General features: G+C 35.8%; 1 protein-coding gene across 6 annotated transcripts in view; it reads right to left on the bottom strand.

Annotated features, from left to right (window-relative positions):
* LOC140135721 (uncharacterized) overlaps positions 1–23134 on the bottom strand; it is a 193470-nt gene that overhangs the window by 56510 nt on the left and 113826 nt on the right. For 5 of the 6 annotated variants that reach the window (XM_072157316.1, XM_072157318.1, XM_072157319.1 and 2 more), the window contains 4 exons: positions 21155–21260; positions 11498–11592; positions 6452–6484; positions 2911–3022 (listed from right to left, as the gene is read on the bottom strand). In XM_072157316.1, coding sequence (XP_072013417.1) covers positions 2911–3022; positions 6452–6484; positions 11498–11592; positions 21155–21260 — 346 coding nt within the window. The remainder of the gene's footprint in view (positions 1–2910; positions 3023–6451; positions 6485–11497; positions 11593–21154; positions 21261–23134) is intronic. The other variant, XM_072157317.1, reaches the window with a different exon arrangement.

Raw genomic sequence — 23134 nt, 5'->3', positions numbered from 1 at the left:
CAGAGGTATTCTGAGCTGCTTCAAAATTTTAGACCAATTTGATCATGCTAAAGTTTGTTGTATTGATATAGAATGGCGTGCACGCAGTTGGGCGCAATGCTTACGCTAGGTGTGCTTTGCGTAATGCGTAACTAGCGCACGCTTATGTGAATTTACGCGAGCGTGAGTTAGGACTTTATTGATGCGCGCAGTAACAAAAGCCTAATAATTTCCGCCTTATATAAACCGAACAAACTTAACTTGAAAGCTCTCTCATATAGACTAAGAGGCTAAGGGAACTTCCCCACAAAGCCCACAATGGCACTCATAACTTAATGCAGGTGTAATTTTTGATAGAAAGTAGCCCCTGGAAGGAAACTATTTTGAGGCTTGTGGCTCACGATGAATGTGGAATATGGGTATTTAACCATACAAATCCAGCAAGTAGCCAACAAAGTTAAATTAAGAGGCATTTTCCCAACTATTTTAAGGTCTGCACTCACCTAAACTGCTCCAAAAAAGAAACTTACCAGGTAAGAAATTTGTCTGTCAAATTCAAACGACAAATTGTGTTACACTAAATGGGATATGAGTGGAAGCAGTGTTAATTTACGCAATTTTGACACCTCATTTGTTGCAAGCGGATGAGTATTTTTGAAGTTATGCTTATTTAACCGAACCTATCCACTGGAATGAAAGTTGCACTCATACCACTTGAGATGGTTGGCAGTATACAGGTGTAATCAGTGCTCTCCTCTTCTTCTTTGCATGACTGAACATCCTTTCATGTGTCTGTTTATTGTGTGAATTCATTGGGGCGGACCTGCAACTTTCAAATTTGATAGTAGGCTTGTTCAAATGAGCATAACTTCAAAAGTTTTGATCTGTTTTGCGACAAATGAGGTGTCAAACTCGGCGTAAATGTACACGCTTCCACTCATATGCTATTCAGTATAATACGATTTGTCGTTTGAACTTGACAGACGAATTTCTTACCTGGTAAGTTACTTTTTGGGACCAGTTTATTTGTTAAAAACAGCTAAGGCCAAATAAAAAAATAAACATGTTTCACGTCCCCTCCCGCTTCCTTTTTGAGGTTTGTTCAATTATATTTTTATTTTTCGAAATTCAGTTATAACTTTTCAAAAAATATGTCTAGGAAGTAGAGATGCTTTCTATAGTCTTGCTAATATACAAGAAACACTTTTGGATGGTTTTGAGATAATTATATGGCCTACCTCTCAGAACAACAAATAAAAAGAGGCCTCCTCCTTTTTCCAGGCATTATTGTGTACGCTAAAACAGCTCTAATTATGGGTATTTACTCCTTTTTTTTTCTTTTTTTTATTTTAATTGGCCTAATCTCTTTCACTCTGTAACAATTTTCTAGCTGGTGTCAAAAATTTGACCTCCAAGATAACTAGTAAAGTTCATTTGTACCAAACCCAGCTAACAGTGAATAGACTATAGCATCATACAATAGCCTTGTGTCATAAGATTGACATTATTATCATTGTGTGGCATTACAGTATTAATGTGGGATTTCCTCTTCTCACTTTAAATAGGTAGGCCCTAAAAAAAAAAAAAAAAATGCTGCTGTACCTCTAGGAAGATACAACATCCTATTTCATTATTCCCAACTTTAATATAACTCAAAATATCCTAATTATCCAATGTAAAGTACAAAATCTAGAGCAAATGTTGAATTAACCTGGGTATATCTCTTATAGACCCAAATACATCATGTGCGATTATTAACAGTTGAGTTCACAGGCGCATAATGTTATCAAATATCCTGGCTTGAAGAAGCACCTGGAAGGAGACATTATTTTCTCGAGTACATCATATTTTGTACTCGGCTTAATTGGCCATGTTTTACTGATCAACATTTTATTATCTGGGCTAATTACGGAAAGTAGGTCAACTCCCAGGGATTTTTGTTCATCTTATAAAATGGCAATTTTTTTTTTTTTTTTGTTACTTACGTTCGCGTAAATTCACACAAGGATGTGTCAGTCACGCATTATGCAATATTAAGTTAGGGGATTTAAAGTGCACAATGCAAACAAGCCTCTGCACACTACAGATTTCCGATTGCTACTGTGAGTCGCCTAAGACACACCTCTTAAAATGTTCAGGGAAGTAGCTCAATATAGGCGCAGTCATAACCATCACAAACAATGATCAGAAGCGCGAGTAGCGTATGGTTAAAACTGAGACAATTAGGCAGCTAGTTCTTTGTCTGGGATAATTTCATGCTGGCACAATTATTTTCACGAGAGCACTTTGCAACCTCACCTGGGCTCGAACTAAGGGACCTCACCGAAGTCTGATGCCCCATGCACTTGACTTTTCCCACAGTCAATGGTGTACTCTTCATAAGTAGTATCAATAATATGTGACCGTACAGTACGAATGAGCGTAAATGTCCTCAATTGTATTCTGAGTTACAGTGTAAAATGGGCATGAAGGTCGTACTCATAGGTACCTCAATTTGGTGCTACGTGTACCTCATTTAATGAGATACACGTAGCACCAAATTGAAATACCTATGAATATGACCTTCATGCCCATTTTACACTGTAGTGTAACTCAGAATACAATTGAGGACATTTACGACTCATTCGTGCTGTACGGTCACATATTGTAAGTCTTCATAATCCAAGTTGATCTCTTTCATCAAAACATGATTAACCTGAACTTGCTCGTCTATCACAGAGCTAATTTACCCTGATAATAACATATGTAATGGACAGCAATCAAGCCATATACAGGAATTATGGAGGACAGAAGGGGTTGCAGATCTGCATTTCATTATTCCTAACTTAGGACTGATTGGACCATCGTGTCACATAATAAGAGATGTGACTTATAGGAGAGGTGAATTTTATTCATAGCTGTAATTCCATGTTAAAATTATTCCCGACTTACTGTTTTCTTTGTCTACGACATCCACTGCCTGTAGTAATAGCTGTGCGTTAGACTCTGCATACTCTATAAACACGACTAGAAGCTTGAGGGCGGTCTTTAAAACTAACCGGTACTGGAAAACAAAATCGATCATAAAGAATTAACATACGGTTCAATCAATTACATTCAAATATAGCTACGCAACCTTCAGTTTTATCTCTTTCAACCTGTGTCAATAAATTTATACACTTGTTACCAAGTTTCATCACAAATATTCTTCTACAATTTTGAGGGAACAAAAGATGACTGAATTAACCAAATGTTAAGGACATCTGTGTTAGCATTTTAGAGTTATGACAAAAGGAAGACAGGTCAGAGGGTATGAACATTGGACAATTCTAAAGTTGTTACATTAAAACATACAAATTGTAACTGCTCTGCCAAAATTGCATGCATCAATTCAAAATATATAATATTATTACAGAAAACAGCTGCTTTAATATGTTTCTGTTAAAACTGATTTTGTTATATCATCCATAATATCATATTAACATATGCAGGTATGATATTAGATATAATAATGCTATCATATATTTCATATCCTATCTTATTTGACAAAATAATGCAATTATATATATAATGTATTTAAGTAATCATTTATTAGGATTACAATACATGCTTATTTTGCATTTTATTGCTTATATAACACAAACATAGATGTAATCATTGCATTCTTATCAACAGTCATGGCAATCAAGTCATTGGGTGCAATATTATACGATTCCAAATGACTATCAATTTTAGAATTAGTTTTCCTTGATAGCTTAAAAGTTGATATTTTGGAATTAAGTATGCTGCACAACAACTGCAATCCAGATGTGATAAAATATAATTATCCAAACATAAAACGTTATCAAAGTCAAAAATGAATGCTTCAATCATGCACACACAGGGTGGTAGGGTGGGGATCAAACTGTTTCAACAAAAATGAAATCTATTCTTTAAATCTATTCTAATTAAAATACATAAACACGTCACAAAAGGAATTTTCCTTCGTTTGAGGGGAAACAACAACTCAAAATAGTTTGAAAATGGTTGAAGGTTTCTGGGCATGCATCTGATTTTAGTTTGAGCTTTTAGCACTATACAGGGATGTAAGTAGCTGTAGAAAAAAAACTGAAACGGTGCCAGCAAAAAGATCCGGGAATAGGCAGTGGTGGCACCAGGAGGGAGGAGGGTATTGGGGGCAAAGTGAATTTCGGGGTGGGGTGGGAGGGGGCAAAATTTGTCAATTGCCGCAAAAAGTGGAAATTTACATATTTTGGGGGGTTTTGCATCAAAAGTGGGGGGGAGGGTCCAACTGGGCAAGAAAAATATTGGGGGCCCCCACCCTAGCGCCGCCACTGGGAATAGGCTATGAGGCTATCACCCCCCTAAAAAATGTTTGTTGCTCTTTTTATGATGAAATATCATCATCCAATCATTCCGGAAATATAAAAAATATATATCCGCATTCCTGATCCGCAACTGGGGAAAAAACCGGAACAAAAAAAGAAACCTTACATACATCCCTGACTATAGCACAGGATTTTTGTGTGGGAAGTAACTTTTTGTGAAGAGTTTATTTTAAAACAACTGTCATCTAAGTAAATGTCATCTAAGTAACATATTTTCTATAAACACCACTACTTTAAAATAAAACAATAATTATTCTTTTAAATATTCCAAATATTAACACATTAGTAGTTGCTGGACTTGTATATATTGATATTTTTTTCACATTACCAAGAAATCATAAAACTCATATTTTATAACAAGGCAACAAACCAAAAGTTCAATGACTTCATATAAACAAAAGTCCTTTCATTAGGGGAGGGGGTAAAAAAGTCAGATTACGTTGTAAAACGTTGGTTAAAACATCGCTCTTTCGGGTTGGAATTTTCAAACTTACATTTCAGGGAGGGGTCAACCTCCTAATGAAAGAACTTTTGTTTATAGGACATCATCAAACTTTAGGTTTGTTCCCTAAATGTAACACCTGTCAAGTCTCCTAAAAACTGAACATTTAAAGAAAGCAGTCCACTTGTAGAGATTCACTGCATGTCATGTGACACTGTCAAAGTTTGCACCTTGAAATTGATGCCTACGCCCCCCACACACACACACACCCCACACCCACACACCTCCATTTGCAATCACTGGCAAACAAGCGTGTACAAAAAACAATAGTTTTTTTACCTTACCATGGATTTGGATATGGTTTTTAGTAAGTGCAGATTCACCCTACACCAACAAATGTTCTCAATGACTATGCATTCTTTTGCTGTTTCAGATCTAGAAAAACTGTCTAGGATCCTTGGATGGCCACTAGTCCTGGGTATCTATACTGTTGTACAGAGATTTCCAATGTGTGTCTTCATTTGCCAGTGCTTACAAACACTCCCACCAACACACACCCATGTACCCCCCTCAACCCCACCCTACGCACACACAAACTTCCACTTTTACTGAACATGAGTAGATAGTTCTGGGCACTTAAGTTCAAGTCAGTTGTACATCGCTTCTGCCAGTTTTCACATAAGAACCATCCAAAACTTATATATCTAATGTACTAATGTTTCTTTTGTGTGTCAATGACTTCCAGTGGCATAACCAGATGGTTGAGGTAGTCCCACAGGGCCCACTATTTAACCCTGTGGACACTGCAAACTGATATTATCATTACAAAATGATACAAACAACTAAAGAGAGGTGCAGATTTCATCCCTTCAACACTGTGTTCCCCTCCCCTCCCCCACAACCATTTGATAAAGCAAAAGAGCATGTCTTAGAGCTTGCAAAGATTTTGAAATCCAACATGGAATGTTGTTCCTCTTTTTTTGCCCTACTCAAATCTTCCAATACATTGCTTTTAACATAATAACCAATATTTTTGCTCAAATGAATATGCATACAGCTCCAAGACATACTTTTGTTTTGGCCTAGTAATGTCTGGTTACACCACTGCTGACTTTTGTGTCACCTGGGCAGAAACTTTACGTTCATTATTTGTACAAAAAAGTATAATATGATACAAGCAGCCACAAAAAAATATATAAATGTGCCATAATTATCACACTGGCAATCAATGCAAATATTCTAATGTAATACCATTCGCCGTCGTAGTGAATACGTCATACCGTATTTACTGGTTCACGCTTAGTTTGCACACCTGTTAGTGATCATTTTGATTGTGGTGCCAAACACAGATAGCATGAACCAGTTGACCTGGCAATAATCGATTTTGACATCACACTCAGTGGCAGCACTACAGGGGGCATTTCCCCCCTCCCCAAATATTTTTCTTGCTCCTCCCCCAGTTTCCCCCCAGTTTAAAACCCAAAATTACGAAGAAAATGTCTCAATTTTTGCGGCAATTTTCCACAAAATTGGTTGATTTTGCATCCCCCCTTAAATTCACTTTTCCCCTCAATGTCCCCTCATGCCTCCCTGAAAAATTCCTGGTGCCGCCACTGATCACACTACGACAGTGAATACATGAATCCACTCGATGAGATCTCACCGTTTCTGTGTCGGCAAACATTGAACTACCTGGCTGTGAAATCAATTTTAAATATTTTATTTCAACACGCTCGCAAGAAAAAAGTTGAAACAACATAACTGACAATCTAACCAGAAACTGTCATTATATTGATTCAAATGGTATATTCCTTTTGAAATCCATACACCCCCTGTGGAAGACATTACCTGAATCTTCCACACAGGGAGTATGAATTTCAAATGGGATTACCTGAATGGGTGACTCCAGTTGAAATCCATACACCCCATGGCAGACATTACCTTAAACTTCCACATAAGGAGTGTGAATTTCAAATGGGATTACCTGAATGGGTGACTTCATTTGAAATTTACACCCGTGAGTGGAAGATTAATGTAGTGTCTTCCATATAGGGTGTATGGATTTCAAACAGAAATTCCATTTGAAATCTACACACCCTGTGTGGAAGATCAAGGTTATGTCTTCCATAGGGGGTGTATAGATTTCACACAGAATGGCCCAATGCAGTGAGAAACTTTCACCTACCTCATCTGATTTCTTAAACATGACATTTATTTGCATAATAGTGAGAACAAAAACAAGGTACCTGGTATCGAGGAACTATTCATACATTAAGCTTTCGCAAAGTGTCTATTTTGTCCAACAAAGAGAGTTCCACCAAAACACAGAGCCATCATAATTTCATACAAAGTGCAACTGCTTTTTGAGCACAATTGATGATGTTTAAAGGATTATTAATACAAATATTTTAAGGAACATGCCTAAACTTTGAGAACGGGACTGTTGAAATGTACACGCTGAAGTTCCCTCAATGTCAGATAGTACATGTCTTCTCACCCTCATCAAAACAAAATTTGTTATAAACATTCAGATAAGGCGGTCCTTTCTCACTACATTAAATAAGAAGATTTCTTGTGAACTTAACACTGGCAATATCAAACAACTATATAAAAAGAAATTTATGCATTTTTGAAATAAAAGCAAACATCTTTTGATTTGCCACTAGCAAATGAAACCTAATTCTCTTTCTTCAGCAACACCAAATCAAATACCACAAATCAATATCTTGCTTTATATCTATTTATAAATAAACAAATAAATAAATCAAAAGGCAAAATATCTTTGCAGTATACAATTCATGAATACTGACACCAGAATGATGAAGTATTTTGCAATAACACTTTGCCAATTGATACTACTGATCAATAGCTTGCATTTTCTGATCGGGCATGCTATTCCTGAATACTGACACCGGACAGTTGCAGAAAGATTTACACTCGGGTAAAATATCCCAGCATACACATTTTAAACATGTTTTTAAACATTGTTTGTTGGTTTTGGTCAAAATATAAAATTAAATATCAGGAGATATATAAAGGTCAAGAACATGTCTTAAAATTGAAATGAAAGCCTATAGATAATAACATCACTGCTCTTCTCCATCTGACTCATTAGCTCAGTTGGCAGAGCATCGGTCCGGTGATCAGAAGGTACCAGGTTCAAATCCTGGATGGTCAGTGAAATTTTTTCACTGGCTATCATTTATGTATGTGGAGACTTGTGTTAAAAAAAAACCTTTCTCAGATGTCTTAAAATGTTTTGTATATGAAAAAAGCAAAGACGGAGAACAAGAAAGGTCTTTCACATTTTCTTTGTTGTGATTTTTAGCTTCTAAAGGTTACATCATATGTTTCAACACTTTCGTGTGCACACATGGGCCATGATTTGATGTGAAGTATGATAGGCCATCCCCGGCCATAACGTGATAAAATATGACTACCACAATCAACAGTTGAACTATTTGAAATACCAATGAATTAACTCCAACCTCTTTTGTTCAGATCATATGTCATAAGCATCACAGTGCCTGTTATATTGCTGCTTATATAAACTAGACCATGCACCCAAAAACCTATATACCACCAATTTTGCGCTCATAGATTGATTGAAATCGAGAATCGCCTGTTTTATGAGAAACGCTACCAACTTCTAATCTATGTGAATAAAGACAAGTTAGGGACGTAAGAGAATGCAAAGAAATAAACAAGCAAACAAAATAAACCAAAACAAAGCTGCTCATTAATTTGTAGTGAGTTAAATAGTCTACTATATCTACTTGGCACCCAATACCCCATATATATGGCCTATATCAATTCTTAACCCTAGCAAACAATACATTCCAAGTCCAAGTACATTCCAATAAATAGATAGGAATTCACACTGAGTAAGGTAAATGTACAGTCCAGCATCCACATGAATAAACTCCTCCACCCCTACCCACCCACCCACCCACCAACACACATATGACCACCCCTACAGAAACATATTTGTCAAATGAATCAGAATCACAAGCTACATTTGAGAAAGCATCAAATCATTTAATAAACTGATGCTCTATATCATGATGCATGCATGATGCTCTATATCTGACGCCAATGACTTGTATGTATGCCAGAATGCTTCTACCGGACCAACTGTCTTGTCCCCAGTTACTGCATGATTGCTGTGAATCCACGCATGAGACTTTTAATGCCAAGCTACTCTCATTTCCCAACTGCAAAGTTCACATCTACATCAAAACCATGCAATCATATATAAGCTTGGATGTATGATATTTAATACCCAGAATACACTGTAGCAATCATAGTGAAAAGTTGACACAGATGGGCAAGACTATAGAGCTTGTTTTCTAAACTGAGGCCTCTGGAGTCTGAAATGTAAGCAATCTATGTGATACATGATGATATACCTATCCATCCCATCTGTGATGATGTCGTCATACAATGGGACACAGCAATCATACCAAAACATCCCATGACACCAGGACTAGGCCACGATAAATGTGTAGATGATGTCACCATATTCAATGACGTCATATAAGATTGACTTTAACAACAGCATCTGACAAGGATAGTCAAGATGGACACTACATCATTGTTGTCTTTTAACCGTAATGGCGGAAGCACTTTTTGGCTATTTTAAGCTCTCTGTCACTCGGAACCAAACTCCTAAAAAAAAGGTTAAGCATATTTCAAAACCCCCTCTCTCAACATCTTTGCCCCTTCCCTTCTTCGGAAACCCAATTTGCAAATATTAAATGGCTTAGATACATAATACAAGCACAGCAAGCAGGAAATTGTTCTGAATTATTTCCTAAGCCTTTTTATCATATTTTATTTAAAAGGTGTCCTATAAATGTGTGCCAAAAATCACTTCCCCCCACTTTCCAACCTGCCAAAAATTGTCCCCCCTCCCTCATAATGGCTGGCCTAAACCTTCCTACCCCCCCCCCCTAATTTTACCCTCCCCATGGCTCCTATTATTGCACAGGACCTTAGATGAATGACACAGACAAGTCAACCAAATATACATACACGTATGTCCATTAATTTCATAAAATTTCTATGGCACCCTAATTTCCTTATGTCTCCCCACAGTCAGACCCTTCTTTGAAACGCTGTCACATTTGTGTTACTCAGCTTGTTGTTATGTGCAAAAAGGGCGAATGATCGCAATAGATTGGATTTAGGTGTTAATTATAATCAATAATAATATCCTCATTGGTGTAATTGGTGATCGCTTCTGACATCCTGAATCCTACCAGTCATCATGGTCTCAAGAATAACTCAATTGTGTCTTGTCTCAAAGTTGAGAGTGCGGTCAGTGTATTTAGGTGGTTGCGTCGCCGGCATTCTAGGTGTGTGTACAATGTACAGGACATCCTCCCAGGATTTGGTTATAATAAGCGCACATGGTTTGAAATTGCCACTTCAAAATACATTGATAGCGTTACTCTCCACTTGAGACAAGATGCAAATATAGAGAGATGACAAAAGTGACAGTTTCAAGTGCAAGTTTTCTTTCCCTTCAATAAACTGATAAAGTACCTCATTCTAAACAGGTATATAAATCAAAAACATTGTAATCAATGTGTTAATTACAATACGATTATCATGTAAGTGAATAAGTTAATCACGTTGAGAGATAATATAAGGAATTCATTCATTACTTCAATTGGTAAAAAGGTGGGACAAGATGAAGAAATGGGAAATTGTGTTAGCATTGCCATAAATAACCATGATAGTAGTCTTCAATATGACCCATCCAATCCCAACTTGCTATGTCATCTAACCCAGGCCTCTATTCGCTGTAAAAGTAGTGATGTAACAGGATTAATTACCATAGCGATAGGTGAAAACAACTTTTGAATGTATTGCCCTGCACTATAAGTTGGCTGCACTCATCATCTGTCATGTATATTTATGTGAATAGATTGAATACAATAATGGTCTTTTCGAAGACACTAATCGTACAGGTGCTAGTGACACGTACATGGACTCAGCATAATGTGAATGTTTTGCCCTGCACTATAAGTAGGCTGCACTCATTACCTGTCACGTCTGTGTATCCGCGCAATCATAGATTGATTTACCTGTCTTTTTGAAGACACTAATCGTACCTGTGTTAGTGACACATACATGGACTCTGCAAAATGTGAAATTTCCATAGAAATGATCCAGGTCTTTATGCCTACATGTATTCTTTGATAATCAATGGTGCGATGCAGAGTTACAGCGTACATCTAGTGCAGTGCAATACATTCAAAAATTGTTTTCACCTATCGCTAATTAATGGTAATTAATCCTGTTACATCACTACTTCTACAGCGAATAGTCCAATCTCTAGCTCTTAATTAATCATGTTTTGACTAAAGGCCTACACAGATGAATCTTCTTATTATGTTTTATTTGCAATGTGGCCATCTGAATAGCCTGCCTATGGAACCAACAGTAAGATATAATGTCATAAACCATATCATCAGAGACTTTACCGTACCAAGTCAAATATGATAGACAACATTACATGATGCAACCAACATAACTTTTTATTTTGGGGTGATGTTTGGGTTTCTTCTTGCTATATAATCAACCCCAGGTATCAAAAGTTCAATATTCCGCCTTGCTATATGAGAGGGGAAAAAGTAAATGATAATTAACACACTGAACAAAATGATTTGGTAATGGCATAAAAACTTGAATCATTACTTACCTTAGAAGCTATGAGTGAGTATAACCATTGTATTGTTTCATTGTGTTCTATGACTCCATTCATACCATCAACATACAGCATCACCTGTCCCAAAGCTGAAATTCAAAAAAATAAATTATCAAAATATCAGCAATATATTAATGGTACACTGACTCCCTTTTAAAGCACAGTGGCCGAGCGGAACGGGCTACGACTCATAATCGGAAGGTTGCAGGTTCGAGCCCCGGTGACGCCATCGTGTTGTGCCCTTGAGTAAGGCACTTTAACTCGATTACTTCTCTCACCCAGGTGTGAAATGGGGAGCTGTTATGAATACTGTCCATTGAGCGCCGCCCAAAGGTATGAGCATGCCTTGGGCATTGTATGGCAGCTGACATATTCTAATGACGGCGGAATAAATGTAAAGCGCTTTGGTACATGTTCACATGTGAAAGGCGCGCTGTATAAATACCAACATTTATTTTATTTTTAACATTTATTATAGGGATTTTTTCCATGGATATGTGTGTATTTCAGATTGTAGATAATATAGTTGTACAAAGACAATGGATTTTCAAATATCTGTAAAATATTATGAAAGGTACTTGCAGCAGTAATGTGAAGTCAAGAATTTTAGAAGCTCAAATGAAAGAGAATATAACGCAGAAAAACGTGGCAAACAGAAATGCAGAAATCATTTCCTCTCCCCATCCATCAACTCAAACTCAGTCAAGGCTCAGACAAAATCAAATTTATCCCCTGGTTCATAGTGCTCACAATTCTTCAAAAACATGCATTTAAAAAATCTTTACCATTATTTGTGTATAAAAAAAGCATTTGGGGAAAATTTTAAATTGGCCAATTTCTGAAACAAACATGTGCTGCAGCTGCAGTTCCGAGACACATTCTTTTGTTGCCCTATATATGAGGCCGGTCGACTGCATATCCATCTTTACACGCTTTTCAATACGTAATAAATGCTAACAGTTCATTTCCCATTGAAAAGCGTGTAAAGACGGATATGCAGTTTACCGTTCTGATATATATATGCTAAATTAGCCAACTTTAATATTCGGCTTCAATGTATGTCACAGGTTACAAGAAACTCAGAAAGAAAAAAATCAAGAACCATGAGAAATCTAGAATCAAGAGATTTTTACTTGAATGCCATTATTTGCCTTTTTGCCATTCTTTAAGGGTAGACGAGGTATTGTTGGTCGAAGCAGCCAAAAAAAATCCATTTTGATAATCTAAATCAATATATTATTGAGAAATAACACTTTGATGTTTTGCAAAAGTTCATTCTACAAATCATATACTTTGAAAACTTGCTTGATTTATTGTTGTTAATGAGTTATGTGCATTTTACAAAAGTGTTGTTGTTTCAGCCCTCAATACAACATAACTCAAGAAACACAGGACCTACAAAAGTATATCTGTGGTATTTGAATTCTTCTACACACCCGCTGTGAAATTATCAATGCAATTTTTGCCAAAGCTCACTACCATTCACAAAATGCTGTGAACTACCAAATTGCAACAGTTTAAAATAGTTGCTAACCTTAAGGCAACGTTTCCATGTCCTTGTTTGTACCAATTAGAATCAATTAGAGTAATTTTCTGATTCATTAAGCACATTGGGAAACAACAATTTACAATGTATACTCTGTATAAAGTTACAATATGCCCACTATCTTCTCAGCTGACACAAATACACAGTAGCAATTTACTAACTTTAAGGTATAAGACAAGATTGACAGCCTCATCTCCTCACTTTACCAGTTGAGTTCACAGTTTTTCAAAAGCATCCATATTGTAATTAGGAGGTCATCGGTTCCTTGTACAGTTTTTTAAGTTGCGTAGTTGTATTTCTCATGCAAGAAAACATAATTAGACACCAAAATCACCAAAATCGGATGTTGTTTACGATCGGTCGTTGACCTATGAACATAGCGCCCTCTTGAAAGGTCTGACACATAACAAACTATACATTTTTGGAGTCCTCATGACCACACAAGTAATTTGATATATTACTTGACATAATTAGAGCATTCTGAAAATTTGACCCCCATGTAACCTTGACTGACCCCTCCCCGGAATGCCCGGAAGTTTCAGGAGGTGAGCCCAAGCTAAATTGATTCAGAATCAATCAAATATTCCAAAATAACTTTCAAATCTTTGTTCTATGAGTTGGTCACAAACTCTACAGGACGGTCTTCTACTACATGTCTCAATACCCCTGACTGCTCAATTATGTTGATAAATGGTAACCCTATAATTTTACCCCCAACTAGGTGCATTACCGCTGACTGACTGACAAAACTGAGAGCACCGTACCGTGGTTCCAGAACCCCCTTTGCATGCACCACTGCACTTTACCCCCACCAAATTCATTTTTTGGTATCAGGTGAAACCTCATATCTCATATTGTTCTTATAAACCCAGTAGCTCCTACTGAAATTTTAGGCCTGGGATATATTCTGCTTTTAAAATTTCACCTTTAAAATGAATGCTTAAAATTTGTGAGTTGCAGAAGAGATGAGAATGTTCAACATTTATTTCTTGAAGGTGATCAAATACCATAGGAAATTACAGCAATTTTCCTTGGGGGATGGGGACGTCTTCATTTACAAGGCCATTAACCGAATATGTAATGCACAAAAATGGTTGAAAGGCATAAAGGCAAATGATACTCGATAGCAGAATGTTCCTTCATAAAAACTAGGTTTGACAAATAAAATTGCCTTGCCTCGCCATGTTGCAATCATGTAATTTTATATGAATGTCAGCTGCCATGAGCTGTAATAAAATAATGGCTTATGAAAATTGTAATTGCGGAATTATGTTTCTCTTTTCGCTAAAAAAATTATTCTGTTCTTATTATTGATAACTGGCAATTAATCAGTTTTTCCTTCCTGAACATATGAATACAGACCTTACCTTTGGGAACAAATTAATATCTGATGATTTGGGTCTGTAATTAATATTGCAAAATGGAACAATATACTTTTATTGAAATTTCTCAACCAATTTAAGGATGAATGGAAGTGGTAGAATCTGATATGTTCGTGTAAATTTTGGGCGATAGAGGTTCTTGGTAAACATACACCCTATTGAACAAACTCAACCAGAACGGTATAACAATAGAGGTTATCCATGTTCTATAAGCTGCATATCCTATCAACGACTGCTATACCTCGTTTAGGACATTCTAAAGAAGTACCTGCATGTGCAACCATGTCTGTTTCAAAATATACCGCCAAAGTCATGCAGGTAACTCAGAGGTCGTACATTGAATTAGTTTGAATGAGGAATACTACGGGAACCAGTGCCTTTTGTTAGAAGTGACACATGAGTGAAGTGGATAACCTCTATTGAAATGACAGACATGTTGGTTCTAAGTTCTAAGTGACAGAGGGACAGGTCTCTAGTTTGATTCCACCACCATTCATATCATACCTATCACTTGTTTTATTGTATTATCATGCAAATTGCCCTGCGGTACCTTACAGAGGCCAGAATTTTATTTGGATGAGGAGGAGTGACATAGTATTCAATAGGGGAATAAGTCATAGGCCCAGCATCAAAAATGAGGTCCGCTGTTGCTGGTATGTAAGATAGAGGACTTAACTTCATAAGTTGCCAGTAAAAGTACAACAGGCTATGTTTATTTTCTTTTTATGTTTTCCTTGCTTTAAAGTGATATGAGACTATATTTCATTAAATTTAAAAAAAAAGTATACAGAGAAAATCTGGAATAAGTTTACTGAATCTCTGATAACTAGATTTAAGAAATGAGATAAACTCATAAACATTTCCATATCGGTGAGATGTTCAATCATGTCATTACGATTCTCAGAAAGTCAAAATGTCACATTGATGCCGTCAATGATACAAGTCTATTTTTAGGTTTCCATATAGATTTGTCTCTATGGATTAGAGCCAAATAACGGATCCGCCGCACTTGTCCCACTTCAATTTCCTCTTCGTTTTCACTGAAGGTCATAATATAGATAGTCAATTTAACTCTAGTAGCTCATATCCTTGATTTAATTATTCTTGTTTAGACTCATCTCTGAATCTTTCCCCAGCCAAGAACAGCAAATTTAATTTCTCGTAACGAAATCAAAATATTATATTTTCGGAATATATTCCATCAATTGATTTTGGGTATCATAAAAGATAACGACAAAAATCCTACCCTGGTCAAGTTTTTTCTCCATCTGACACACCAAATCTGGTGTCATACAGGGTGTCCCTGAAAGAACTGTACCGTAGTAATAGTTGGGTATTTTAATGCCTTTATCAAACATATGACCACATTCTTTGTGCATTTACACAGTAAAACAGCTTTCATGTACTTTTTACATTTTGAAAATCGTCTGGTTCGCTCTTGAAATATAAGAATGTAAAAATATAGCTCAATTTCATTCCATGATTCAAATGATCAATCAGTGATCTGAATCTGGAGAACCAAACACTGATCGATCATAAGTAAAGGCATCTAATCACAGTCTATATTGTCATGATTGTTCAACATATAGTTTATGGAATGGATTAAAAAGAGGTATGATTTTTAAAGTGTTATTTCAAGAATGAAGCGATCAATTGTCAAAATTCAAAAAGTATGTTATAGCTGTTTTATTCTTCAACAATTCATCAATTATCTAGATCTGTTTAGATTGTGCATTATACAGAAACAGAAAAAATGAAAATTTTCAACAGTACAATTCTTTTATTTTAAAAAATCTGGACAACTGTTAACCTCTAATGATCTTAAGTTCTCGAAATATGTGTACACAACTATTTTGAAAATGCAATTTTCTATAAGGCACCTGACTGAAAGTTAACACGTTCTTTTCAAGTATCTCTGTAGAGCCAAAAGACCAATTGAAGTTGATATGATTTGTCATGATATACTACAGAGACCCGTATCCTAGAGGCATCCAACTCTTTGAACTACAGATGAATTGGTCAAAACAACTTATGAATGAAAATATTGCATATAAACAATGGCAAATAGAAGTTGATCAATTTCCAGGGATTGAACCTATTTAAATTTAAAACAGGTACATGAGAAGGGGAGGGATTTTTGAAAAGCAGACCTTTTTTGGGTTGTGGATTCTGGGATGAGTTTTGGTCTAATTTGAAGGCAGAATTTTAGGGATTGTGTGTATTTTTGGACAGATTTGGGGGATTTTTTGGACCTTTAGTGGATTGGGGGAGGGGTCTCTCCCCATCGCACCTCCGTTAACTACAGTCCTGAGCTGGTTGTATCTTGTAAATTTGACATGGATGTTAATGAATGTTTTTTTTAATTTAAATCATTTTGGCCAACTTTTAACAACATGTCGTTTTGTGTGCTTGCATCACACATATTTCACATCAGATAAACATATCCACAGCATTTAAACCATGATAACATACAGCAATGAATTCACAGCTGATACCATCAACATTTCTCTTGGCAGTACAGACAAAACACTTGAAAACAACGCCTACGAAATCTACCTTTTTTTGGCTATCATTCAGAGCATCAATTCCCAAAGAAACACAAGTTACGGTGATAGACATTTGTATAAAAAAAAACTCTCCCACATTATACAGGGTGTCTCAATAAAAATAGATCTTGTGGATTTGGGAACTTAACCTTAAATTAAAACTTTCTTAAAGATTCAAACATCATGAAGTGTCTTCTCTAAAATGATGAACAAATCATCACAAATATGTTCACACATCACTGAGATAACCAAGATTGTAAAAGAGAGACTAATTTTAGTACCTTTCCAATGGATCAATACACATTAAGTTAACAATAATGTGATGCATTGTATTTGCAGTTTAGAATGGAAGAAATAAATGAAGTAAACTCTCAGTGTTAAACAGAATCTTAGAAAAAAATTTCTACTTCACTGTGTATTTCTTTTTGACATTTGAAAGTGGCCCAACTCAAAAAAAAAGTCCTGGCTATGATACTTCTTAAACAAAAACTACTATTTTGAAAATGCCTTCCAGTCGGTGGTGTGAGCCAAGGGGGGGGGCAAAGGGGGGGGGGCTTCCCTGTGATAACTCTTTCCCTCTCTTCCCCCTGGATGTTGGCTTTCCTAACAGAGGCCCTGCATGCTTTTATCGATGGCTCCAAACAAAGGATTTGAACCGGTGTCCTTCACCGTAATCATGGCGCAGTGCAGTCCATTCAATCAAATGTTGTCATCAACCTATTTGATCGTAGTGCATTTGTTATGTGTGTGAGACGAACTGTTGCAGTAGATTGCAATCATGCTTTTGTTGAATGCATTTGAGAAGTCCACCATATTTACGAAATTACGATATGATACGTCATATGCACAACCTCTATAGATTTTAGGCCTTTTGTGTACAACTTTTGACCCTTGAAAGCTGCTGTGTCCTCTCCTTGCCCCCTCTGAAATGTCCTGGCTATGCCACTACTGTTTAATTTAATTTTTGAGCAAAACGTGAAAGAAAAGCCTCAAAATGATCAACCGATAATGGTCACCTCTATCTGAATAAATTCCACCTTGTATAATAGAGAGAGTCAACCACCTCCCCTGAAGAGCAAGAAACATACCTGCCCTGAAACGACCACACCTGGCTTAATACCAGTGTATATCTCATGTATACAACATATACGTCACACACACACATGCAACAAAACAATGTAGGATTGGGTTTCAATGTTTAGTAAAATTGCCGTCCAAAAAGGCACGTTCCAATCAATTGGGGATTTCAAAGACTTTTTGACCTGTGCTAGCAGGACACTTCAAATACCATTCAAAATACCTGTAATACCTTACAATACCTATTGAGATCAATAATGAAATCAAAGCTTTGCTATTGGTAACTAGTAGAACTTGGAAAAAAATACTAAGGTAATAGTATACAGGTCAGTTTGTTACTGCAGGGCTTACCCGTGTACAAAACTCAACAAGTTTTTCAGGTTTTTTCACTCCTATTTTATTGGCAAGCAGCAAACCCTATATTGCAACTTTTTTGGCAGCTTTTATACCCAAACATTGGGTAAATTTCAACAGTCTAAATCATTTCATTCATCAACGTAGATTATTTGTATCTAAGAACAGTTGGTTAAATTGGCAAATTTAACCAACTTTGCTAATAATTTGCCCAACATTGAGTGACTCTATACCAATTTGGGATTGTTTTCCGATAATTTAGACTGCTGATATGAGACCAAATTCTAATGATCAGACATCCGGGGCACATTGCCCCCTCTGATCAAAATATCACGTTTTTTTAAATGAACAAACGAATGAAGGAAGGGAGGATTGAACAAAGGAATGAACAAACAAATAAACAAACATGTATAACAGGAAACTTCATCAATTTAAGATTTCAAATAAGTTTCTCTCAAACATAAATTTTGCTGTAAGATGTAGGAAGGAGTTAAAAGTTTTATTGCATTCTTAAATATGCACAGATATAATTTTGCAAATTGATTGCTATGATAAAATTGCTTTTAAAGTACACAGCATACTGCAAACAAACCATAATTTACCAATCAAATGTTTCATGACATTATACCTTTAGAGTAGAGACTTTCATTCACGCATACGACGTCTAAACTCAGTGACTCATTCAGAGTCTATGCTCACATCCCTGCTTCAACCAAAACATAACCTGCCAGGAATTCGCCAAGGTTTCAAATCAAATGTTTTCATCTGTACGACAGCAAAGGATGGACCATGCAGTGTGATGCTAGATGACATTTTGAATTCCTATATCCTAATGTGTATATCAAACAAAACTGAAAATGTTCCTTGCTGGCAAATCACAAACTCTATATAGTCCGTATGCAGAAAACAAGTTAGATCATGCTTAACTTTAGACCTGATCTAACTATGGAGGTTAGACTTAGGGAGGGATCCCTTTAATCTTGTCTTTTCCTCCTTTACTCCTAGTAAAGTCAAAAATTGAAGGGCAGCCATCTAATATTAAGCTCATGTTTTTTCACTTCAGAGAGCTGGATTTGGTTCAACTTTAGGGGGGTTTCTATCAGAAAGCACAGGGCGGGCTACAATTCTTCACGATACTCGGCGATATTTTGATTGAAGTATACATCGCAAGAAGCTGCAAATTAATTTTTTCATCTCAGCTTCGCGGAAAGTGGCGAACTAGAGTATACATCCAGCTTTAAGCATCAAAGGCACTAATAAGGTCAAATATGGTACTGTTATAAAAAAAAATATGGAATAAGCCGTAAGTTTTTAATGAAATAAGACTCAGAGTACTTGGATATGAACTCACAGAACCAACATTTTTAAAACTATATGACAACATGTTCAGACACATCAGTTTATAGGGCTATTTATATGTGTGTAATTCAATACAGGAAAAAGACACTTTATTATTTGGATTCCTCTAAGTGTGTACCTAAACTTAAATGGCAAATGAAACACTAAAACAGGTAGACTCCTATTGACAGTGACTTCAACTCTATTATAGGGCAGTATGTAATCCCATATTTAACATTATTATGTTTTGATGAATCCAAGTGTGTACAAATATTGGATCCAACACATAATAATGATAAAATTGGATGCTTTACGCCCAATATTTATCGGTCTTGCCTATGAGTTATAAAATATTGGACTCACCTACGTCTCGTCCAATATTTTAAAACCATAAATATGGGCTTAATCGATCCAATTTCATATCAAAAATGCTCAGTGGCGTAGTCAGGTTTTCAGAACAGTGGTGTGTCAAAGTTGCATAATGTACCGACAAAAAAAACCCATGATTTCATGTACCTTTAATACACCACTTCCTTTCAGTGGCTTTCAGTGGTCTACTGAGGGAAATTAAGGCGTGCAAAGTACATGAAATTTGCAATATTAAGGCTTAAATAATCCAAAATTAGGTCAATTTTTAACTGAAACAGGCCGAAAGGAAGAAACACAGATTTTGGCCACTTTGGTTAATATGGACTCTTGATACACACAGCCTCTGCAAGTGACCAGTGATGTACGGATGGACAATAATGATCGGGGAATACATACAGCCTCCAGTCCCTCTATGGCTATACACTGCTGTTCACAGGCATAAGAATACATTTCAATGAAAAAAAAAGGAAAATTCTGAAAAAGTGCATAAAATCAGGCCAGGGTAAAAATGCTCAAAAGCGGGCTAAAGAGAAATAAAAGCGGGACATTTGCAATATTTGGGCAACACAAAAAAAAAGGAATTCCTTCTAAAAAAAGGGAAATTCTCATGCCTGTGTTAATGGTATTCCCATTATGGAACATTTTGGCATACTGGTCAAGTTATACGGTAGCTACAATGTATTTGAATGTTGGAATCTTTGGAAGGTGCAGCACCTCCCCTTGAACAGGCCTTGAAATAAGCAGGTGCTGTGAGCAAAGCCACCAATTGCTCCTGCTCTTTGTAAAATTTGCATGAACCAGGAGCAATTTTCTCCCGGTTCCAATTTTGCACTTGATGTAGTAGTGCTGGAATGCTGTATTGTATATATGCAGAAAAGGATTTACTATTTGAAAATTGCTCCTGTTTCTTCAGAAATTGCTCCTGGTTCTTGTAAAATCATAGTGAATGAGGAGCAATGTTCAAAACAAATTGCTCCTGGTTCCAGTCACTTATTTCAAGGCTTGCCCTTGAAAGAATATATATAGCTGTTCGACTTACCCCTGAGTATATAGTTTTGGTAGTTTTGGTCTGCACTTGAGCCCACTTTAATAAGGCATGCCAGGCCTTCAGCGCTGACAAACTCATGTACCAGATCCTGGTCATCCTATATACAAACAAACAGAAAGAAATTTCAAAATTATCATCTACATTTATTTATCATTATGTACTTACACAATAAATTTTTTTTAAAGTTTTCGCTCTAATATCTTGGGATTTTAAATCATATATATATTCATATGTCCAAAGATCCCTGCACATGCTTAATTATTGCTCAAATTAATCTGATATGCTTGGTTTCTGTCCTTCCAGATCATGAGATATGACTGTCCAATACAATCAAATATTTAAAGAGATTAGTTTCGCCATATCTCAAAATCAATTTTACAAATATTTGACTCGGTTTGCTTAGTGATCCCTTCAAAAGTATAAAAATATTTAAAAATTGTAGAAATACTTTCAAATTGAAGGATACAACTAAAATATTGCCAGAATTTGTTCATATAAAAAAAATGCTAAAAAAAAGAAGAAAAATAGTGGTGTTGAAAATATATGACGCTCCATTCAATAGCATGTAGCTATGAGTGTCCATATGGAAAAAATTCTCAAATGAGTTATTAAATAAAAGGAAGTCCACTTGATATCATCAGCATTTAATGTTGAGCTATATGCGGAATTTAATATCATAATTAAGACATTAATTAAATATTACTGCTGTCCTACCACCACAACAAATTAGGGCGATTCCAATAAAAATATACATGAAAGTTGGGACATGTGTAAACGTATTACGGAAAAAAAATATCAGATTTAGAAAAAATTTACCAATTTCATTTTTAAAGATCATACATTATGGCTTTAACTTGTCATCTGGCATCATTTGATAGATGAATTAAAATATTTTGGTACAAAATGTTTGCAATGGCAATGTAGCCATTTACGCTGTGCCAGTATGAGCAATGTACTTTTGGTAGTCAAAACATATGCACTATAATATTTCAGATATCAGGCAACCTACTTATACTGAAACTCTATCGCTAGGATTTAGTTCACTCTACTCAAATATCTGAGCAATTTCAGTGCATAATATTCATTTCAACTACATTGTATAGAGCCATACCAGGGTTCGATTTAACAGTGTCGTGGAGCAAAATGCTCCCCATTTTGGACAACCTGATACACAAATCTCAGCTTGTATAGCATTTTTTTACAATGTATGTACATATGCTAATATTATAAGAACATCGCCTAAATAAGGTTTTCACTAAAAATTGCTATGCAAATTTTTCAAAGTAAATCGAACCCTGCTCCATACATATTGTTGTAATGCCAGTCAAAATCAAATAGTTATGGTATTTATCAAGTTTGTTTCACTTTTCATTCCTTGCAATATATGATTAGAATCATGCAAATTTACATAAATATCAATACAAGAAAATGGCTAATAATTAAAAGAGACAAATTTATTTTATTATTTATTAAAATTTTTCTAATTTCAGAAGTAGATGGGTATCCAACAAGTGAAGCCATCTTCTTGAAGAGTGAACTGAAGTGATGTAAAGTGAAGCTATTCTTACAATAATTTTCTATACTCGGTCTCAAATTAAAACTGTCACACAACAAAAAAATATATCATCATCATGACAGTGCTCAAAATTATGTCTTATCTACATCACTGACATTTTATGGAAGTATTTTGGTGTTTCATCTTGTTTAGTCCTTTATTGTTTTAACAATTTAATTATGTAATAAAAGCTTAATTAATTGCTTCAAAGATTTGTCAAATAGTTTAAAATGTAGTCATTTAGGTTTTATCATGTTTGAACTTTATAATACATTCATCTAATAAACTCACTTTAAAAAACAACAACTTCAAGTCATCACTGCGCTTCACAGCCATTGTGTTGATGTTCAACTTGAGACTATTCATTAAATTTTTTTGCACATCTCCATGCAAGTTCATTGGTCAAGTTGACTTTA

The sequence above is a fragment of the Amphiura filiformis genome, chromosome 16 (assembly GCF_039555335.1).
Source record: "Amphiura filiformis chromosome 16, Afil_fr2py, whole genome shotgun sequence".
In the NCBI taxonomy this organism is placed as follows: domain Eukaryota; kingdom Metazoa; phylum Echinodermata; class Ophiuroidea; order Amphilepidida; family Amphiuridae; genus Amphiura; species Amphiura filiformis.
The sequence above is the reverse complement of the archived record's forward strand: the minus strand, read 5'-3'. Positions and strand labels throughout refer to the sequence as shown.